The 20358-nt window shown below is 37.7% G+C and overlaps 1 protein-coding gene across 1 annotated transcript in view; it reads right to left on the bottom strand.

Moving 5' to 3' along the window:
- NSMAF (neutral sphingomyelinase activation associated factor) overlaps positions 1-20358 on the bottom strand; it is a 41595-nt gene that overhangs the window by 3549 nt on the left and 17688 nt on the right. Inside the window, exons 10-27 of the mRNA XM_082305772.1 lie at positions 19896-20025; positions 18847-18918; positions 17881-17989; positions 15205-15381; positions 14178-14257; positions 12183-12273; positions 12031-12094; positions 11848-11899; positions 10678-10798; positions 10256-10387; positions 8410-8452; positions 7802-7965; positions 5660-5768; positions 4220-4278; positions 3412-3479; positions 1677-1744; positions 1311-1434; positions 477-560 (exon numbers count right to left, since the gene is read on the bottom strand). Coding sequence (XP_082161898.1) covers positions 477-560; positions 1311-1434; positions 1677-1744; positions 3412-3479; positions 4220-4278; positions 5660-5768; positions 7802-7965; positions 8410-8452; positions 10256-10387; positions 10678-10798; positions 11848-11899; positions 12031-12094; positions 12183-12273; positions 14178-14257; positions 15205-15381; positions 17881-17989; positions 18847-18918; positions 19896-20025 — 1747 coding nt within the window. The remainder of the gene's footprint in view (positions 1-476; positions 561-1310; positions 1435-1676; positions 1745-3411; positions 3480-4219; positions 4279-5659; positions 5769-7801; positions 7966-8409; positions 8453-10255; positions 10388-10677; positions 10799-11847; positions 11900-12030; positions 12095-12182; positions 12274-14177; positions 14258-15204; positions 15382-17880; positions 17990-18846; positions 18919-19895; positions 20026-20358) is intronic.

The following is a 20358-nucleotide window of genomic DNA, read 5'->3' as shown; positions in this document are numbered from 1 at the left end:
TTACAGTGAAATTCAATAATATATTTTATCGCATGCTAAACAACTCAAAGGAATTATTTTTTATTTTCTTGCCTATGGCAAAGATACATTAAGAAGAAGCTGTAACAATGAAAATACATTAGTTTTCAAAAACAAAGAAGGAAACAAAAAAACCCCAGTACTCCCTGTCCCCCCTGGAACTTTGTGCATACAAGCTGAGCAAGACAAATTAAGAAATCTCTGTTTATAGTGTTGCTTCAGTCCCCAGGAGTGGATGCTTCAATCAGGGAAGCAGGGGACACTGGTGCAGGACACACCAGACAAAAAAACCAAAACAAAACAAAACCCCCTACACACACACTTCCCAAAACAACACCCTCCCCCCCGCCCCAGCCCCTGACCCAATCCTTGTGCTTTACCACTAGATCTTGACTTTGATTTTAATGAGCAATTAATTTTCGTATTCTGAGATGCTATATCTCTATCCATATACTTACACTAACATCATGTTCTAACTCTGCAAGCAGTTCAAAGCGGTGTTTCTTATTGCTCAAGGTCTCTCCAGGAACACAGTGCCACACCTACAACACAGGTATTTAAGTTTGCTCAAGGAAGCATTAGTGTAACTGCATGGGTTTCTTCAGTACTGAGTTCTCCTGTTACAAGGAGGGCCGCTTGCGTTAACTGTGCGCCTTGCCGACGTGGCAGAATACAGCAGCAACAACAAATGGCACCTGAACTTGTTTACCCTTAGCAGAGCCACATATTAAACATGACTATGCTGATTTCAGACAGCTTACAGAAGCCTACCTAAGTACAGGTATATCACTGCACTGTATGCATACTTACCAAAAGCCATACGCAGAAGGCTTTGGGAAATTCTTTCCTGTCTCTAACTTCCAAATCATCTTTCCACCTAACTGTAGGCATGCTTTTTAGATTAGGAAGCTCCTGGTCCACTTAGATGAAGAACATAAGCTACGAAACCACTAAACGTAAACATTTCAGAAGCCTGTTCCACTCAAACAGAATCACCAGCCAAGGTCACAAAACATTCCAATTCCTGCAACAAATACAGTTTGCCTCCAAAACCCCCACATTTAGAGTAAGTTAGAATGAATTAAATTTCTTTCAAGTAACACTTTAGCTTTGAAACACAGTTGAGATGAAGCTAAATGAAGGAGATATTCTAGAAATAAACCTGCTGTGATACTAGCCAAGTTATTATTCTAGTACAACAGGTACATCCACTCCAAAGCATTTGGCTGGCTGAATATTACAAGGTGCTAGCTATAAGCAGTTATTGAAGTATAACAAATCCATATACAAACCTTCACAGTGGAATCCCAAGATGCAGAATATAAACGCCCATCATGCCAACAGATCTTACTGACTGCATCATCGTGTCCCATTAAGATGTCTTGCTGTCTTCCAAATGCAATTGAATAAAAATATCTAACAGGAAAAGGTTATAAAAGCATTATGTCTTCAGAAAACTTGGAAGTTTTTTTCTAACTAGATGAAAGTAACTTTGCTTCTACAGTTTCTAACAGAAATCTACTGAAAAAAAAAAAAAGAGTAGAAATATAGACACTGCGTTTTAACAATGAATTTCTGTATCATTATCTAAAACCATAAACATAACGACCAAGGCACTCAATGTAATTCAGTAAAGTCAATAGGAAGCAAATACACACATGTGATTGTCCCACGAAGAACTTATGACAGTGGTATCTCCTGGTAAGATTAGACAAGATGACAAAGCCTGTAAGAAAAAGAAAAAAAATAAAAAAAAAAGGTAGTATTCAATTTCTCACCCCAAATCAAACAGAAGTACATTAACATGCTTTTGGAGAACAAGAAGCATTTTAATCTTCTATACACAAAACATACAGGTGTTACATGAACACTAATCATGAAAAATCTTACAGGTTCAACATTGAACAGCAAGAATATTTAATTCCTGGTAAATATAAAGGTAGCACTGAAGTTCAAAAACACATGCAGAATTGATGGATCTCCTTTTTCAAAATGCTAGTATTTCAAGGACATGGTATGTAATTCTTCACTCAGGAGAAACCGGGTCAGCTCTTCATCATGTAAGCTACTGTCAATTCTAGATGCAAACAGCTAAGAGAAACTAAAAATGAAGGTTTCCTTTGATGTTTGTTCTCCATGACAGGTACTTATCAGCTCATCTCCTTCAAACAATAAATTTAACTATCTAATTCCTACTATTCTCAACAAGAAATACGCTTTACAGACAGCTGCTCAGTTACATTACCATCACTGGAAGCAGCAAGGAAAAAAAAAAAATCAGCCCAGTGCTTCTTTCTACTAGATGTTCATGTTTTAGATCTGTTCTAAAAAAAAACGTAAGCTGCTGGACTGTAAAAAGATTACTGCTTTTACCATTGCTGCAACAGATCAGTGCTAAAATTACAGAGAGGGGAAGAATAAAAAAAATTAAAAATAAAATAAAAGTATACAAGGCCTCCTCATGAAAAACTGACTTTTGGCTTAGGATTCAGCAAAGAGCTCCCTTCTTACAGTGCCAAGAAGCGACATTCCTAAGTTTGCCTTGGCTAAAGCATTAGGAATTGCTGTATCCAGATTCACCCACTAGCGTGTGCCATGGCAGGCCATAGGGTCTTGATCCTGCAACTCACTTGGGGACCTGTTAGAGCATGCTATGCCTTCTGTCTGGGCAACCCATTTGCCTTTTTTGTTCCCTCTAGAGAAGAGGGTGCAGAGAGGGCTGATACATCCTTGTGTCTTGCCTCAATAAAGGACTCTGAACATGACAATTGGGAGTGAATCTCTATGATCCAGGCCTGGCCACAGTGCTCAAGTACAGAAAATCAAATATAGAATCTCTTTCCAAGTTCTGGTTTAGAAGCAGGGGAAAAGGTTGTTCAGAGGTTACTGAGATCACTGCTCATTGAAGAAAGATGGCTCAAACTCACCCAGCATAGATTCCACCCCCTGTGCTTGGTTTTCCTCTACTGGCTGACTCACAGCCTTCAAACAATTGGGAGCAGTAAGGCAATGCTGGATGAAGGCACATGGGCGGAATTTAAGCCTTCTGATTTTGGTCCCAACGGCAGTTCAAGATTGTTCAGGAAGACTCCTCTGCTCATGCCAGACTATTTTTGCCTACCACAAGCCCTTCCCTGGATAGCAGGGCAACTCAGAACAGAGCTAGCACCGAAGTGCGACCATTTAATGCTCTCTTCCCGCGTTCGCAGAATGCACTCTGTCTCCCCGGAGGCCTGACAGAGAGTCTCAATTCACTGTGCTAAATTATTCACACACGATACAATTGAGTAGGCTGGGGAAGAAAAGAGGCATTGATGTATGCTAACAGCCATTTCTGTGAGTAGCTTTCAGAAGATTCCCAATGACCTCGCTTTTATTGTGACTGCAACTTACCATGTTTGAAAAGGACACACTTCTCTGGATTGTTTTTGATTCTTTGGAAAACATCTTCAGAGTTGAATCTGGGGATAATGGACAAAACAGACAGAAGATAAAAGGACTGTTATGTATTATAGAAGCTAGTAATTTTGCTCCTGTTTGAATATTCAAATATCTTACTATGAAAAGCAGGTATATGTTTCTCATAGTCTTTGAGAAACTCTTTATACAGCTTGTGACTGAGCCTGGAACTAGCCTGTTTTGCACCACGTACAAATGGACTCCCCCGTGCCCATCAAACTCTAAGAGAACTCTGGTATCTAAAGGGAGAAATTACCACCTTCTCAATATTGAAATCCTTGAGTCAAAGTGATCTAAAACTTCACAAATTCAAGTACTTAAGCTATTTCATTACAGGAAATACATATTTAACTTAATTTCTATAATAAGTGACTTGCAAAGGTGACAATCCAAAAGCCAAACAGAAGTAGCCTTTACATATGAATACTGAAATTCTCTCAAACAGTAAGAAGGAATTGAACATGAACTGAAAACAAGAATCTTGCATTTGGCAGAAGATTAGGGCCACTCCTTTAATGACTGTAAAAAAAAAAAAAAAAAAAACAACACCAAAACAAATAAAACCAGAACTCAATGATTCCAGAAATATCGCATTTAATGTTGTCTTCATTTTGCTCTCAGTGAAGACGTTCATGGGATTCAATCTTAACTACATTTCAGAGTTTCATGCTATTTTGTTCACGAAACACTAACCTGCGTTTACACTGCAGGTTCTAGTAAATACCTCTGCAATAATACTTACCCTGGGATGTAGTAAAAACAGAAGACCCATTGCAAGTGACTGCTATTCCAGTAATTGCCCTGTTTAATACAAGTAAGTTAATAGGTGATTTCATAGGTTTTGAAACTTAACCATCATACTGTAAATTGACTATAGTTGAAATTTGTTATTTTATCTCTGTAAGACCTAAGACATTCAAGAAGATTAAAAGCACTAGAGAGGTGTGTTATATGCCTAGAGACAAGAATATACCTTGATATAATACGTGCAACACCAGTCAGGTTCCCCATATTGTTCTGCAAGAACTTCCTCCTCATCAGAAAGGACATGCCCATGTGAGAGGATAAATAGTTTCACATTCAGTCTTTCCAGTTTGGGATTAGCTACAAAGAGAGTCAGGAACCTGCCTACAAGCAGATACTGAATACCTCAACTGCCAGGAATCAGAACTTGCATGTCTTTTCTCTTCAAATTTGACATTGGCAAAGTCACTATAGTCTAGAAATTTAGACATATGTCAGACAGTTAGTTGTGAGGAAGCACAGAGCATTCTGCACAGCCAAAATTCTGTTATACAGACCTGCTTCTATTTTTTTCTCAGCAGTCTTCAGGAAAAAAAAAAAAAAAAAAAATCAGAAGCTGAAATTCAAGTCTGTTTTCAGGATCAGGATTTCCCTAATCCTAACAACCTGGTAGCAGAGGCCTTTTCTCACTACAAATATTACCTTGTTTTCTGGACAAGAGAATATTTCTTTTCTAGATTGGGTCACCAAGAAAGGAGTTGCACTCAAGGTAGTAAGAAATCCTCCTACTAGTCCAGCCACTAGGACAAGGGATAGGGCCAAAGGAAAATCTGTTCTTTAAAATCTATCTGCTATTGTTCATTGGTAGGTCATTTCAAAGTTCACCTGAAGTGCCCCTGCTGAGTCATGGCTCCCTAGGAATCCATCAGGACAGTAGTTTGGTACCTGGATTAACTGAAAACCTATAGCTGGAGACTTGGCAAACTGCTCACACAGCAGCAGCTCGAGGTGTACAGCAGTTAAACTTAAGTGGTTTAACCTTTCAAATCAAATGGGATGAAAAAGAAGTTAGGTCCTCCTGGGGTTATAAGTAAATAAATAAATAAATGGAAGTCTTTATCTGGCTGCTGCTATCACAGTTTTAGAGAAGGATAATCAGTATCTGCTTCAGGTACTGAAATGATAATGAACTTAGTTCTAGATCTGTATAAGGAACAAAAACGAAATGAACAAAAAAAAAAATTAAGCGACAAATACCTTTTCTGGATTGATAACCCATCATACACTCAAACTCATCTTGTGTAATCAAATCAATGAGCTGTCTCACAAAGAAAAGTATTTACCTTACACCCTAACCCATCATTCAGATTGACACGCAGATACGCCCACCCCCCCAATTAAATGAAACAATTTTGTCTGTGAAAAGAATAGTACCTACTCTTTGTGAATTTTATATTGCTCATCTAATTTTAGTTTGGCAATATTGTTCCAAGCAAGTGTTATACTTTCTTCTGTCAAATCTTCAAATGATTCTTCATTTGGAGAAACTGCAATAAAAGGCCACCATAAAGTTTCATCACAAATAGAAAATAAAAAGATGGATTTCAAATAACTAGGTAGATGAAGTTGCAAACATAAATATGAGAGTACAGAAATCATGTAGAGCTCCAGGAATAAAATTTTTGGCTAATGCAGAGAGTGACAAGATCACTAATTTTTTCCAAGTCTCTTCCTGAATGCATAGGCTTACACAGTCAAAAATACGATTTTAGTTCCAAAACCAGGGCTTTTAAACTGGAGACTAAAGAATATGTTTCTGTATGGAAAAACCAAACCAAACCAAAAAAAAAAAAAAAACCCCACAACTTTTCTGTAGAGATGTTTTGGTGTTCCATTGAGATGTCAAGAGCTTTCCAAGTGGAAAAGTACCAGGAAAGCAATCTACTGCTACAATACACCATGTGCTTTTATTATTCTATTGCATTCTGTTAGGAACGTCACTGCTTTATTTCACTGCACTGTTGCAAAAGTTAAGGGATAAAAAATGTAACAAAATTGAGACAACTAGATGTCAATTACTATAAAAAGGCCAAACCCAACAGGAACTGTTGATCTGTGAGTTAATGACTTAGGCAGCATACCACCACATCTATTTAACATATATGAGCATTATTATCACCATATACAACTTTCAAAGCCACTCTTGCCATTTGGATGCTACAGATTGCCATGCTAAGTAGCACTCATCTTCACTTCTCTGCTTAAAAATGAAAAGCACCAATAGGTAAGTGAATTAAAGACAATCAACTGAGAAAAACCTTTTCATGTGACACCTGGGCTAAAGATTCAGTCCAGTTTATAGGAGGCCACTATACATATGCCGCCAACCAAGAACCACATAGCCGCCTGCTTACCCTCCCCGACCCGGTGGGATGAGGGAGAGAATCAGAAGGGCAAGAGTAAGAAAACCCGTGGGTTGAGATAAGAACAGTTTAATAATTGAAAGAAAATAAAATAATGATAATAATAAATTGTAGTGAAAAGGAAAACAACAACAACAAAAAAAGGGGAACAAAACCCAGGGAAAACAAGTGATGCAACCGCTCACCCCCTGCCGACCGATGCCCAGCCCATCCCTGAGCAGCGATTGCTGCCCCTCAGCCAGCTCCCCCCAGTTTCTATACTGGGCATGACGCCATACGGTATGGAATAGCCCTTTGGCCAGTCTGGGTCAGCTGTCCTGGCTGTGCTCCCTCCCAGCTTCTTGTGCACCTGGCAGAGCATGGGAAGCTGAAAAGTCCTTGACCAGTGTAAGCACTACTCAGCAACAACTAAACCGTCAGTGTGTTATCAACATTATTCTCACACTAAATCTAAAACACAGCGCTATGCCAGCTACTAGGAAGAAAATTAACTCCATCCCAGCTGAAACCAGGACAACATATGATGAGGACCATAGCATCTTAGTTTCAGAGAAATGGTCTAAGTTCCCCATTGAGCAGAAGCCTGTGATGGCATTACATATCCTTTTCTTGAAGAAAGTTAATGAACATTGTCCCCACAGTTTGCAGGAAAAACAAAGTAATTTCTTTACAGATTTTCCTTCAAGTCATGGAAGAGGAAAAATACTTGGATGCTTAATTTAAGTTCTTAGGGTTTATTTAGACCAAGCCAATCGATCACCCCAAAGACATCCCTGTTCAAAAACTGAACAAATCTTTACATCATTTAGAATGCCTGCAGATATGGTCATTGAAGATGCTGTCATATCAGCTTGATTTTGAAGTGTCACGAAAGGCCAGAGATGACAGCCCTCCCACGGCTTCAAAAGCAGAGGTTGAACAGTCCCAGAGGACACCACTGGAACAGAAGGCAAAATGCAGAACAACGCCTGTGTTTTCAAATTTGAAACTGATTCTTGCCAGTTTTTCTGTAATAGTTAGTTCATGGATTTATTTTGAGTTGGGTTACAGGGAAAGTGGCCAAGAGAGTTGTATAATGAGATCCTGCGGCAGAAACATACAGGACGTCTCAAAATTACAAATCCATTACATCATCAGTTTATCTGTTACTCATTTACCTGGAGGCTCAGTTATGGAAACACTGTGACTAGATGTTCGAGACAAGCTTTTCAACTTCGGTATTATCCTTCGGGGATGAGGACTTGTAAACAACTGTTTTGGCGTCTGTCCAAACTCCAAGATTTGTGTCAGCAGAGCTACTTTTTCATTGGGATCCATAATACTTTACAAAAACAAGACATTTAATTAAGCCAAGTAGGCAAGCACTTTTTTTCCTCCCGTCCCCTGAAAGCATGGGCCTGCATATGCAGTTACTACAGCACCATAGGCCATCACAAATTCTTACAGAACAGATTTACCACAGATGTGATGGACAGTCATATGACAGTTTCATAATTTTGTTTATGTATGATGACAGTATGCTCATCAATTAAAAAATTAAAGTGATTTCACGAAAGCCAGACTGAAGAAACGTTCAAGTAACAATCTTTCAACGCATCCCAAAACTGAGAACCTGATGCTGGTTCTCTGCTTATTTGGGAGTCTAAAACAGAAGAGCTACACCATTCACGTACACAGCACTTCTACAGCCAGCAGAGAACCTGGAGGGATACTGAGAAATTTAGCTAACTGCTTTAACAAAACCATTCTGATTCTTGTTAATTACCTGTTTAAATCCACTCCTCCTTCATAAGTTAATGGGTGAAAGACTGAGGGGGGAAAAAAAAAGTTTATTTGTACAGTGTAGATATACAAGGTTCATTTTCTTTGTCTTGCATATCTACTGTAAAAAAAAGTTGTGTTTTCTTACTCAACTTGGTTATATTTAAGCAACTAAACTATTTCAGCAGGCTATAGAGTTTGAGATCTTGTGTTTTAATCCTGGGTTTCTTACCTGAAAAAAGTTTAGGATTCTAAGAGACTCAGAGAAAGTTTCAGAAGAAATCAGTCCTTTCATAAAGGCAGGATGACTTATTTAAGCTTCATTAAATACCTTCCACCACCCCCAATAAAGAAAGAAAAAAAGGCACAGTTGCATAACTGGATCTCTGGTTATCTTCTAGACAGGTAACAAAATGTAGTAAAGAATGATCATAAAGGTCTACCCATTCACCTGTTCATTTGCTATCAGGACAGCAGTTGCATAGTGAATTACCTTGTGGCCTCTGCATAAAAATGCTTTATCTTTGGACCTGAGTTCATTCATACACAGATCTCTTCTGTCTCTCTTATCTACTCAAGTGTCTGCAATTCGTTATACTAATAAAAATCCACATTGTGCAGAAGCAGTACACTGTGCATAAAAAGTGCTCTCATTTGAGAGGTAAAAATATAGGTGCCATAATTTAAATGCCAATTTACCATATTCAAAGCCTCTGGCACATTGTAATTGACACTTATGGTCACAATATGATTGGATGCCAAACCTGCAAACCTAAAATACAGCCAATCATGATTTAAGGACATGTGGGGAAGCATATTAGAAAAAAACCAACAACAACAGGAAAAAAAAACCAACAAAAAACCCCACCACCAAACAAATCACATTATCTCACTCTGGAAGTAGAAAGCACTGACTACCAAAATGAAGAGTTGCATATTCCTTCCCTCCCCACTGTTGTAGCAAGGTTTTCTTTTTAAACTTATTCTTTCTTGTTAAGTGCAAACTATCTCAACATCGTCTGTTACTTGTAATCCTTCAAAAGGATCAGGGCTTCTGGAATAAACACCCTGTAAATCTGATCTGCTAATCTTCCTCTATCAAGAGGACATTTCCTTACTAGGGAGTAACATATATAGCTAAATATCAGATTGCTGAATAGGTTAATCATTGATACTACTATTAGGTCTTGATACATTAAACACATCACCATAGCAGTCACATAATAACATCCCCTTTTCTAAGTATTTACAATGGCTACATACATGCTCAGAATAAAATTGCAAACAGTGAAACTTTCCACATGTACAGGAAAAGGCAGTAGTATATATGAACACAAGGACAAACCTAGTCACCTACATACTTTTTCCTTCCTTCTTGCTCCTAAAGAGCTATAGCCCATTAGCCCCTTCCCTCCCTTGCCAATTCTCTCAGGAGGAGGGGGAAAATTGCACTGAAATTCTCACACTGCAATTACAGTGTAGGAAAGTTAAATACACATTTGTGTGGAGACCCTATGGACTCCCATTTATAATTGGGAGACACGACTTCCATACTACATTACTACATCATGCTGTGTGAGCAAATAACAGCAATGCTGTAAAATCTTCTTGCCTACCGTCTTAAGTACATCTTCAAAGATGCAAATCACCATGAAGGCCATAGATTTTACTAGGTAAGACACTATTTTCAGTAATGAAGAGCTGCATTTCCTTTAAGGATCAAGCATTCAAAGCATAGTTATGAATGCTCAAAACAAATCAGGCATTACAGATATGCTGTTATTTACCATTCCTGACTAATTAAAGCACACTTTTTTTTTTTTTGCTATTTCTATAAAGCGTATATTTACCATTGTGAGCTGCAACTGCTTCTCTTCCTTTCTGCTTGTAGCCAAATATTATGTCAATCCATTCATGCAGATGTTCTGATACATACTGACTTTCTAAAGCCTCTTGGCTCTTCTGAAGAAAGTCATCAGGACCTGGCAAGACAAAGGTTAATTAAAGGAGCAGATACGCCATTCAGCACTGGTATCCATCTCTGTTCCTCTTCCTTCTTGAAAAAGCAACCAAACAAAAAACCCCCAACACCCCATACCAAACCTCAAATTTGCTATAAAAATTAAACACAACTATTAATTATGTCAATGTTTTAAAGAAAAAATTCCTTCAGAAGGAAATAGAATGGGCATTTTTGAGAGAAGAACCACCATCCCAGGAATCTAGATCATCTTGAATTAATTCATAATACAAGAAGTTTAACTATTATTACCTGATGCCCAAGGGGGAAGCTCTACATCTTCAACCATCTTTCCACCCTGCCTTTTTCCCAAGTCCAACTTCAAACTGTTCACTAGAAAACTAGAATCATTTTCATAAAATTCTGGAATCAACTAGAAGAAAAGGGAAAAAAAATGTTTTTATATTAGCTTAGCTTTGATCACTTAAGTAGAATACAGTCAGTAAAAAGTGAAAGTTATCAAAGTTGATATGTCAAGCCCTAAAGTTGGTAGTAATTTTTCCAGGCTTTCTTCTCTGACAATAAAGAAGCACTGGAAACTTCCTCCCGTTATCCTTCCAACTACTTTTAGGCTTCTTGACTACCTACAAGGCAATTCTGTAGGCTAAATTCAGAGTGGCATAAATATTTTTGACATGTAAGGTGTGACATATGAATCCATAATATCTAAGAGTATCTTCAGAACTCTCATTGCATAGCTACCTTCTCATTTTTAAGACATCAGGTAAGAGTCAAGACAAAAATCTAGCATAAAACTAGAATGACGACAAAAGTTTCAGAGGTTAAGTCAATTATTTAAAGACCACCATAGCTAACCAACCTGAATTCCGTTACCATTAACTATGGACTTCTTTAAAAAAAAAAAAAAAAAAAAAAAAAAAAAAAGTACTGCTACATTAAACTCCTTTATCAAAGAAACATTATTTAACAGCACCCACTATCTGACAGTTAATCATTCTCAACATATAAAAAATATAACTTGTAGAATAAGGCTCAAAAAACTAAGATAAAACTTCTATAGTGTAACCTCTCCAGATGTAGTTGTAATATAGCCAAATCCTTCAAAGATTCCAGCAGACGATACATAAAACTGCATCTTTTCAGTCTTAATCCACTCTGGTAATTCCCACTTATTCCAATAACATTCACAATGACACTTCTGTTAAACTAAAAGCCAGAAAGCAGACACAGACAAGCAATCATGGAATTACAGAGAAGGAAGAAGATAAAAACATTAAAAGATTCATAAAATGCAGTCAACCGCCTTGAAAAACACCACACAACTAAAAATTACAAACAACAAAACAAAAAACCAACCAAACACACCCCACCCCAAAACTCTCAAGTCAACAGGAGACATATGAGAACAGAAAGCTTAGCACAGATACCAAGAAGTACTTGAATAATTTTCCAGCCATTTACCTCTTTGAAATCTGTGGCACCATCCAAACAGTTTTTCCAGGTTTCTGAAAGACTAGATAACACATGTCAATCACACATTTGTTATAAAATAAATAAATAAATAAATATTTTTAAGGCTTTGCACTCCCTTGATGCATATTTGAAAACAAAACCAACCTAGTTACAGACAAAATGTGAACAAACCTGTTGAACATTCTGTCAGCGTGATCAAACTTTCCATTCTGCAGACAGAGCATGTATTCTGGAGCTAAGGAGAGAAAAAAAATCATCAGCTTGCTCCAAACCTTGTCCGCTTTGGAGGTAACTGCTCAGAGCGCATGTAAAAGCTGTCTTACCAACTCTAACGAGATAAAACAAAACATAACCCGGAGATGAATAATGGCTCCCATACATGAACTTAGGCTCCGGCATTTCCTGATAACGTGTCTGCAATATATGAAGAAAGAGAGGTCTATTTAAAAATCAGCACTCCTGCTACATACTTTTTCTTTCTTTTTTTTTTTTTTTTTTTTTTTAAAGACAGATATTAGGACTACCCTCAAATTTTTTTCCTAATGATAAAACAAACTCTAAGTTCTAATAACCACACAGCTTTAATCAGATCAGTAAATCAATATGGCAAAAAAGTTCCTATAACTTATCATCCAGAATTATCAGGTTTTCAGCTTTTTTTCTTCTTTCACTTTCACACATAAAACTGCAGTGACTCAACTTCAAAGGACTGCAAACAAAGACTTCCTTTTTGTCTTTCACATGAAGTTTAATAAGAGTACCTTAATTCAACCTGGAGGATTCCTTCCTGTCTTAAACTCCTATGTCTTACCCCTAAAACCTATCATAATCTAAATAAAATTACTTTTACCACAGCAAGTATGAGGCCGCTAACAGTTTGAGGAAACAGTCAGATCTTAGAAAGAAAACTTTATTTACTGTTATTGAAAGCATAATATTGATCATGTTCTTACCCCTCACAACCTTAGGAAGCTTAGAGTCATAGAATCATTAAGGTTGGAAAAGACCTCCAAGATCATCGAGTCCAACTGTTAACCTAACTGCCAGGTCCACCTCTAAACCATGTCCCTGAGAACAATGTCCACACGTTTTTTGAGCACTTCCAGGGACTGTGATTGCACCACTTCCCTGGGCAGCCTGTTCCAGTGCCTAACCACTCTCTCCGTGAAGCAATTTTTCCTGATATCCAATCTAAACCTCCCCTGGCACAACTTGAGGCCATTTCCTCTCATCCTATCGCTTTTTACTGGGGAGAAGAGACTGACCCCCACCTCACTACAACCTCCTTTCAGGTAGTTGTAGAGAGCAATAAAGTCTCCCCTCAGCCTCCTCTTCTCCAGGCTAAACAACCCCAGCTCCCTCAGCTGCTCCTCATAGGACTTGCTCTCTAGACCCTTCACCAGCTTCATTGCCCTTCTTTGGACACGCTCCAGCACCTCAATGTCCTTCTTGTAGCAAGGGGCCCAGAACTGAACACAGTTTATGATTTTGAAATATTTAATCTTTTTTGTCAATATAATGCAGTTAGTCTGGCGATATTTTTTTTTTCTAATGCTTCATTAAGAAATAATAAACGTTCCAAAACACTAAGTAAAGTTATGTTCTGTAAATTATTTTGGAATAATTAACTTACCATAGGAGACAATGATTTTATACACAGAATTAAAAGCCAACAAAATGAGGACCTTCTAAGCCTGTAACTATGTGTTTGCTTATGAAAAGAAAGCCTGCCTACTTTGAAAAACGGAACAAGTTTGTGCACTATTATCTGCACGTGGAAATTTCAAGTTGGTGCTCTGATCTCCATGGAGCCAGATTTCCTTCCTTTGAAGTACTCTCCCTCAAATTCAGCATTTTTCTTAAATGGAAGTCCTTACGATTTATACTACTTTGTCTTGTTTAATTCATACACGAATTTTAGATTATGCATTTAATACCATTGGTCTTGAAGTTTTGTATTTCCATATGTGTTTAGAGTATCTCAGTGACTGCCATACAAATGCAGTTACAATAGTTAAATTGATTTGGGGATTTTATTTTAAAAGTGAGGTAAAACATTTAAAAGCATATATGTATGAAACAGTAGTAAGAGAGAGGAAACATACAAATAATTTAAATTAGTACTGACAAAATCAGTACTGACAAAATGAAGCTGAAAATAAATGTGGCATGTTTATAGGTAGGTTTGTTTCTGATAATGTTTATAGTTAGCTTTAGATATGTACATAATTCCGAAAGCTTGTTTGACAAAGCTCCTTTTATTGCCAATATGTACAAGGCCACAAATGTGTAGTACATAAAAGCCAAGATATACATACCAATAATCTATCCAGCCTTTCCTTATTCAGGGCACCAATTGGTTTACTAAGGTCACGGAATGTTTCAGGCTTTGTCAGATCTAAAAAAAACATAGTTAGACTCAATGCATTGATTCTACTAGACAGGAATGTACTCTAATCAATATTAAAAACAAACAAACAAACAAACCCCTAACAACAAACAGCAACAAAACAAACAAAACCCAACAGAGAACCCCTCCAGTAATTTTCTCTGCTCCCTAACTGCAAAAGAATAAAGTCTTACTGTAAATGGCTACTCATCATCTTCCTTTCAAGCAGACATAATCTCATACCTCTTGCTTAAGAGGCAGTAGTTACATATACATGATAGCTATTTTAACTAACATCACGTAGTCAATACAGGTCCTGCTACCTGAGGCACAAAAGCAGCTGGTATCGTCTTCTTCCTACTCATTAACTATTCTGCCAGGCTACAGCTAAGTTCCACCAAGCAATCAGATTGGAGTGTTTGAGCAGGTGCTGATGAACACCAAGAGATTCCCCTACTCCACTCCTTGTAGAGGTACACAATCATCAAAAGGACAAGCTTCCAAGAAAAATTCCACAAAGACCCTTAATCAGGGAGCCTATTTAGGCACAAGCCTTGTTAGCCTCTTCCTTTCAACTTGCAATGCTAAGAACGGTAAAAGAACACCTGGATTCTATACATTTCAATGCATCCAACTTGTTCCATAAAAAGCCATTTTACTCATTCTTTTGCATTTATTAGAATCACGTAAAGTGTTTGCTCAGTACTGTAGATTTTCAAAGTGACCAAGCAGATGCTTGGTACATACTCTGCATGTGAAGAGTGAAATATTAAACAGAAAAAGGAGAGGGATTTTGTCCACTAAACTCCAGAGTAAGGGTAAGCGCACAAAAAAACATCCTAGATCACTAATGCCAGGTTCATTTTGATGTACCATGAACTTTACACAGTATAAAACCCCTCGAGACATTTCAGGTTGGACATGATGCACTAACATGTCTTTTTGTAGACACATACCTAATACTGAACTAGAGTAGTCTGCTATGATCCAGGGAAATACAGGATATTGGGAGAGATCGTTGCAGCTTCTATCAGCCAGATTGTTGAGATGAAGAAGATACTGGTAATTTGATATATGTCCTCGCTGCCATTGCAACATATAACTTTCAGCTGTATGCTCTGTAACATGATTTTCTAAAATGAAAGACAACATTAAGGTTTTTGAGGTTTGGAGTTCCACCCCCCAGTTATACTGTGATTAACATTATGCAAAGCACTATAAAATAATTAAGGGCATAGTTGTTTAAAAGAACAAGTCAGCATTAAGGGGTAACTTCATGTTTCAATAGCTACCATACTTTATACTTTTGTTTTGTTTTGTTTTTTTTAAGATCTGTTCAAGCAGGCCTAAATTGCATTCAACAAACAAATAAACAAAAAAAGCCCGCAACATGCAGAAGTAGTGCTGAAACACTGGATGGGAAAGAACCTGAACATTTATGGAGGTATAGAAAAATATTTGCAGACCACGAACAGCTCTCTCGGCAATCAGGCAACCTTTAAGATTTCAAATTTCTAGAAGTAGTTCTGCTAGAGGCAAGAAAAAAATTAAATATATTTTCCTACTGGACAACTAAGGATGCCCACTAACAATGATTTGTGGAAAGAAGGCATATATGTATGTCAATAGGATTCAGTTTCAGAACCACTGAAACAGAGACTAGAGCAAGATAAAACTTGACCACCACTTAAGAAAATAGGAATTATGCACCTGGAGCTTCTGTTTGAAGCATTAGTCAGGTGCTCAACAAATTCAAAACTGCACTACTCTCTGCTCAATAGCTATAATACAAAGGTATGCTGCTGGACAACAAAGCCTGAGAATATTGATTTCATTCTGTCCCTCCACCTTAAAATGAAATTAAAGGGTTTTCTTTGTTATCTTAATCTGCCCTGTGTGTGGCAGGTTTATCAAGAGAAATGGGGGGACCAGGGGTAGTTTTGCGCGGGGGGGGGGGGGGGGGGGGGGGCGGTTGATGTTGATTTCTTTTTTTCAACTGTTCCTTCCATTGATTCAGTTTACAGCACCTTGGCAAGTGCCTGAAACAGCAGAATTGAAGGACTGAAACCGCGGCATGATGGCAAGAAACTGTCCAATCACCAAGTCATCACAGTGAAACCACATCCTTGCCATACAAAGCATTATACAGCACACTTCTCCATCCTTGTTTTACTGCATCTGTGTTACAGGCTGCTCTTCCTCCTGCTTAAAAGTCTTTAAATACCTTTTACCACCATTTTCTGCTGAAGGCTACAACACAAAGCTAAAGAACTAGGATTTCTATGGAAGACCAAATTATTCAAATATTTTCACTACAATTATTAACCAGAAGGAAAGAAATTTGGATTAGGATGTGGTGGGCCTCTATTTTAGCTCAGCATAGGCTGGAAAAACATATTCCAACCCTCCCTTCACCTTAGTACCTTAAATTCTACACATAAAAAGTATTAGCACCTTCAAAGAGAGGATATTCTGCTGTCAGAGACAGCTACTGAGGTGCTACAAACACCTTTAGTGAAAGGGGTCACCCTTTTTTTATTTCTAAGCTCCAGCAACATCATCATCTTCATCTGCACCTTGAAATTTCATCTTTGAAAGTTATCCAGAAAAAAAAGTCTGAAGCAGGGTAACAGCATGCAGTTATTTCAACAACAGAGACAATCACATCAGAATCTATTTCCTTTTCAAAAGGAAAATCTAAAAGACTAAAATGATTCTCAGGGGAAGCGATCGTTCCTTTGTGGCCTTTCCTCTTTGCTTTGTGAAGTGGGGAAAAATGTCAACTGATATTTAGGCAAATTCATTAAAATAGAACTAGAGCTCTGGTACAATAACAAAATAGTACAAAATTTACATAAACACTTTCAACATTGGCAGTAAACATGAGTTTCAATGTTTCAGTTGCAGTAGCATTACAGAAAAGCTTAGCTTTTTCTTCTTTTTTTTCCCAGAATACATGCTAGCCTTTTAGAAGGTTTCTGTTCATAATCTGCAAAAGACACCTATCACTTTGTAGGAATTAATGCATACCAGATGTAACAGAAATGAAAATTTAACTGTTTCAGAATGGTAATTTTCATCAACCACTGCTAAGACTGAGGAAAGTTCAGGTATTTATGTGTGCACTGGAAATCCATCCGTTACAGGAACTTTCTCAATAGGATTTTTACTTGGACTTAACTGGGGGCCAGGGGGATCCACCCACAAGTCAGTCTATATTCTTTCGGCAAGACGCAATTTAGCTGAGTGGATCTTATTTACCCCTTGCTTTGAAGATAGTGTTTTGTGTGGGGTTTTTTTTGTTGCTGTTGTTTGTTTCATTTGCTTGTTTGTTTTATTTTTTTTGGGGGGGGGGGTGGGGGTAAATGACAGTGCATGCAGTTGCAAATCTGAAGAATTAGTTTCACCTTAATAGTACTATCTCAGCTTTCATATTCAGCTCTTCAAACACAAACAGAACATATGCAACTTCACAATATCCATTCTGAACTTTGCTTACTTCTATCAAAAAATTTTAGGGCTAATACATCTGTTGATTCTTCCCATTCTTCCCACAAGTCAACAGAGCAAAACCCAGAAAAATTGCCCCTCGCAAGGTACTACGAGTACATTAATAAATAAATACTGCAAACCTATGTATGTTGCAATAAGGAAATAGAGCTCATCTCGATCTTGATAGTTGTAGAATTTCAAGTAGATGTCAGAACATAGATCATTTTCTGTGCAAAATACTTCAAGTCCCTTAGAAGTTAAAGGGAGGGAAAAAGTAAACGAGAGCAATTACTGATAAGCTGTAATATTACCGTTTTTTAACAGAATATTCCAGTTACTAATATCTAAAACTTAAGACTCTAAACTGGGTAGCAGTTTTGCCCACAAAGTCTAACATTTTGATCCTTCCCATTTCCAATCATAAAAGCATTCTGTTTGCACTCAACTGAGCAAATAGCTTTATAGCTGTCCATAGATTGGTTCTGTCTGGATTGATTAAGCACAGGTAACACACATTTTTTTGTCCTAAGTGAACGGAGCGAGGCAAAGAGTTAAATGTTTATTTAGTTTAAATGTGTTTTGAGACAAAAATTTTATTCAAGACTGAAATTTCAGTGCAAACACTGAAAGCATACAATTGCAGTTCCACTGCAGCACTCTCATCGTCCCTCAGTCATGTACAGCGGGACTCATCACTCCACATTAGTCTCAATCTGAACCAGTGATCAAGCTCCCTCCATGAATCAATCCAGAGAGAAAATACACCATGAGAGAGCAATTCATTTTGTCCCAAGGTAGGTGTTTGAGATAAATGGAATGAATTGCTCCCTGGAGGTACTCCCTTCTCCCTTCCCCCTGCACTGACTGCTTATGAAAGAAATTTTTCATCCTTGACAGAATTCACTCTTACTGTTTTCATCTTTTTGACAACACAGGGAACTAAACCCCTTAAAAACCAGAAAGGATCTTTGAGTGCTGTTCACTACTTAATCCAGAGTTTTTAAAAACATGTAGCTTTTACCTAATGATGCACACAATTTCAGCTGGTCATTTTAAGAAATGATATATACAGCAAGACACTTAAAAAAAATAATGTTTGAGCTTACCAATGGCATTAGGCCATGTCTTCTTTTATAGATGCGCCGCACATTTTGCAGTGTTATTTGTACTACTGGTTTCTGTGTGGGGTGAGGGAGGGGGAAGAAAAGATGGAGATATTCCAGAAGGTATATGTTCTTCTACATTAACCTCTCCAGTCAATCTGAAGTTTCTCTTGACTAGAGACACTAGCAATATGAAAACAATATCCATCCACGTCATTTTAGCAGTGGAAAAATGGTGCTAAGCAGTTACGTTAAAAAGAAGAAGCTTGTCTTTGCTGTTGGTTCTTGTTGAGTAGCAAAGCAGTTTAAGAATAAATAAAGAATAGTGTATTATCAGCCGAGTCTGTCGCCAGTTACAATAATCATGCAAGAGAGGAGCAGAACACAAGAAACTACATTGAAAATAAGGAAGCCATTGAGCTGCTGGGCAAACTGTTTGCCAATGGTGGCACCTGGTGGACGGAAATGGAATGGCATTTTGTCATCTTCAGCTGTGAAACACGTTTTCCTTGTCTGGACATACTTTTAGTATATTAGTGGCCTGCTAAGACTATCGCTGCTATTTCTGTGACAAAGTTCCAAAGCAGTAATCTGTGACATGCACTCAGTTTTCCTCTAGAGAAAGAAATGATCAGTTTCATAGAAAACCTAGCTAAGATCTTCCAATATAAACTAAATTTATATAAAGCTCTCACTAGGTATGAACAGCATCACAGAGTAAGATTTAGAAATTTATCTTAAATGAAATGCTACAAAAAGTGATCTTTAAGTATTAATAGAGAATGAGCAAAGGACATTTTGTGCTTTGTCAGTAGGAGGTCAACTTTAAGCAAGTTAGCACAGAATAAAGCCTCAGAAGTAGAGATACACTGAATGCAACAGAGCAGCACAGATCAAAGAAAACTAAGGAGCTTCTGATTATAACTGAAAATAGAGTCTTCTTGGAGATGTGCTCCATGTGCATTTAAGAGGAATAATACAAAAAATGAAAACTGTCCACTAGGGGAGCAGTGTGCTCATATCATATGCAAGACCATCTACGAGGCACTTACAGGATATCCATTAAGAGGCTGGAAGTACAAGTTAGCATCAGTAACACACACATGCCCTGGATTAGTCACCAGTGGTGTCACCATTTCTGCTTTACATTCCATATTCAGCGTTTCAGAAATGCTTTGAAATCTACAAGTGAAGAAAGGGAGTCAGTTTACCTCCAGTTCTTACTTAGGTAGAGCTACCCTTAAATTCTTTAGAAAGGTTTTAGGTTAGCTTATAACCTTGGGACATCAGAATGGGGACTTCACTAAGCCTATTTTAGACATGAAGTTCTTTGTTGAGAACTCTACTTTAACAGGCACTCCAGAAAGGAAAGTTGCTATGTTCTGCACCAGTCTCAGAGCAGTTAGCCAGCTGGCTTTTCTATACAGAGCTTTATTTGGCATATACTGATGCCCAATTTGCAACAAATTCACAGATAAACAGAATAGTTTGGAGAGATAAAAAAAGTAACACGTT

This window comes from Platalea leucorodia (genome assembly GCF_965183815.1).
Source record: "Platalea leucorodia genome assembly, chromosome: 1".
Taxonomy (NCBI): Eukaryota; Metazoa; Chordata; class Aves; order Pelecaniformes; family Threskiornithidae; genus Platalea; species Platalea leucorodia.
The sequence above is the reverse complement of the archived record's forward strand: the minus strand, read 5'-3'. Positions and strand labels throughout refer to the sequence as shown.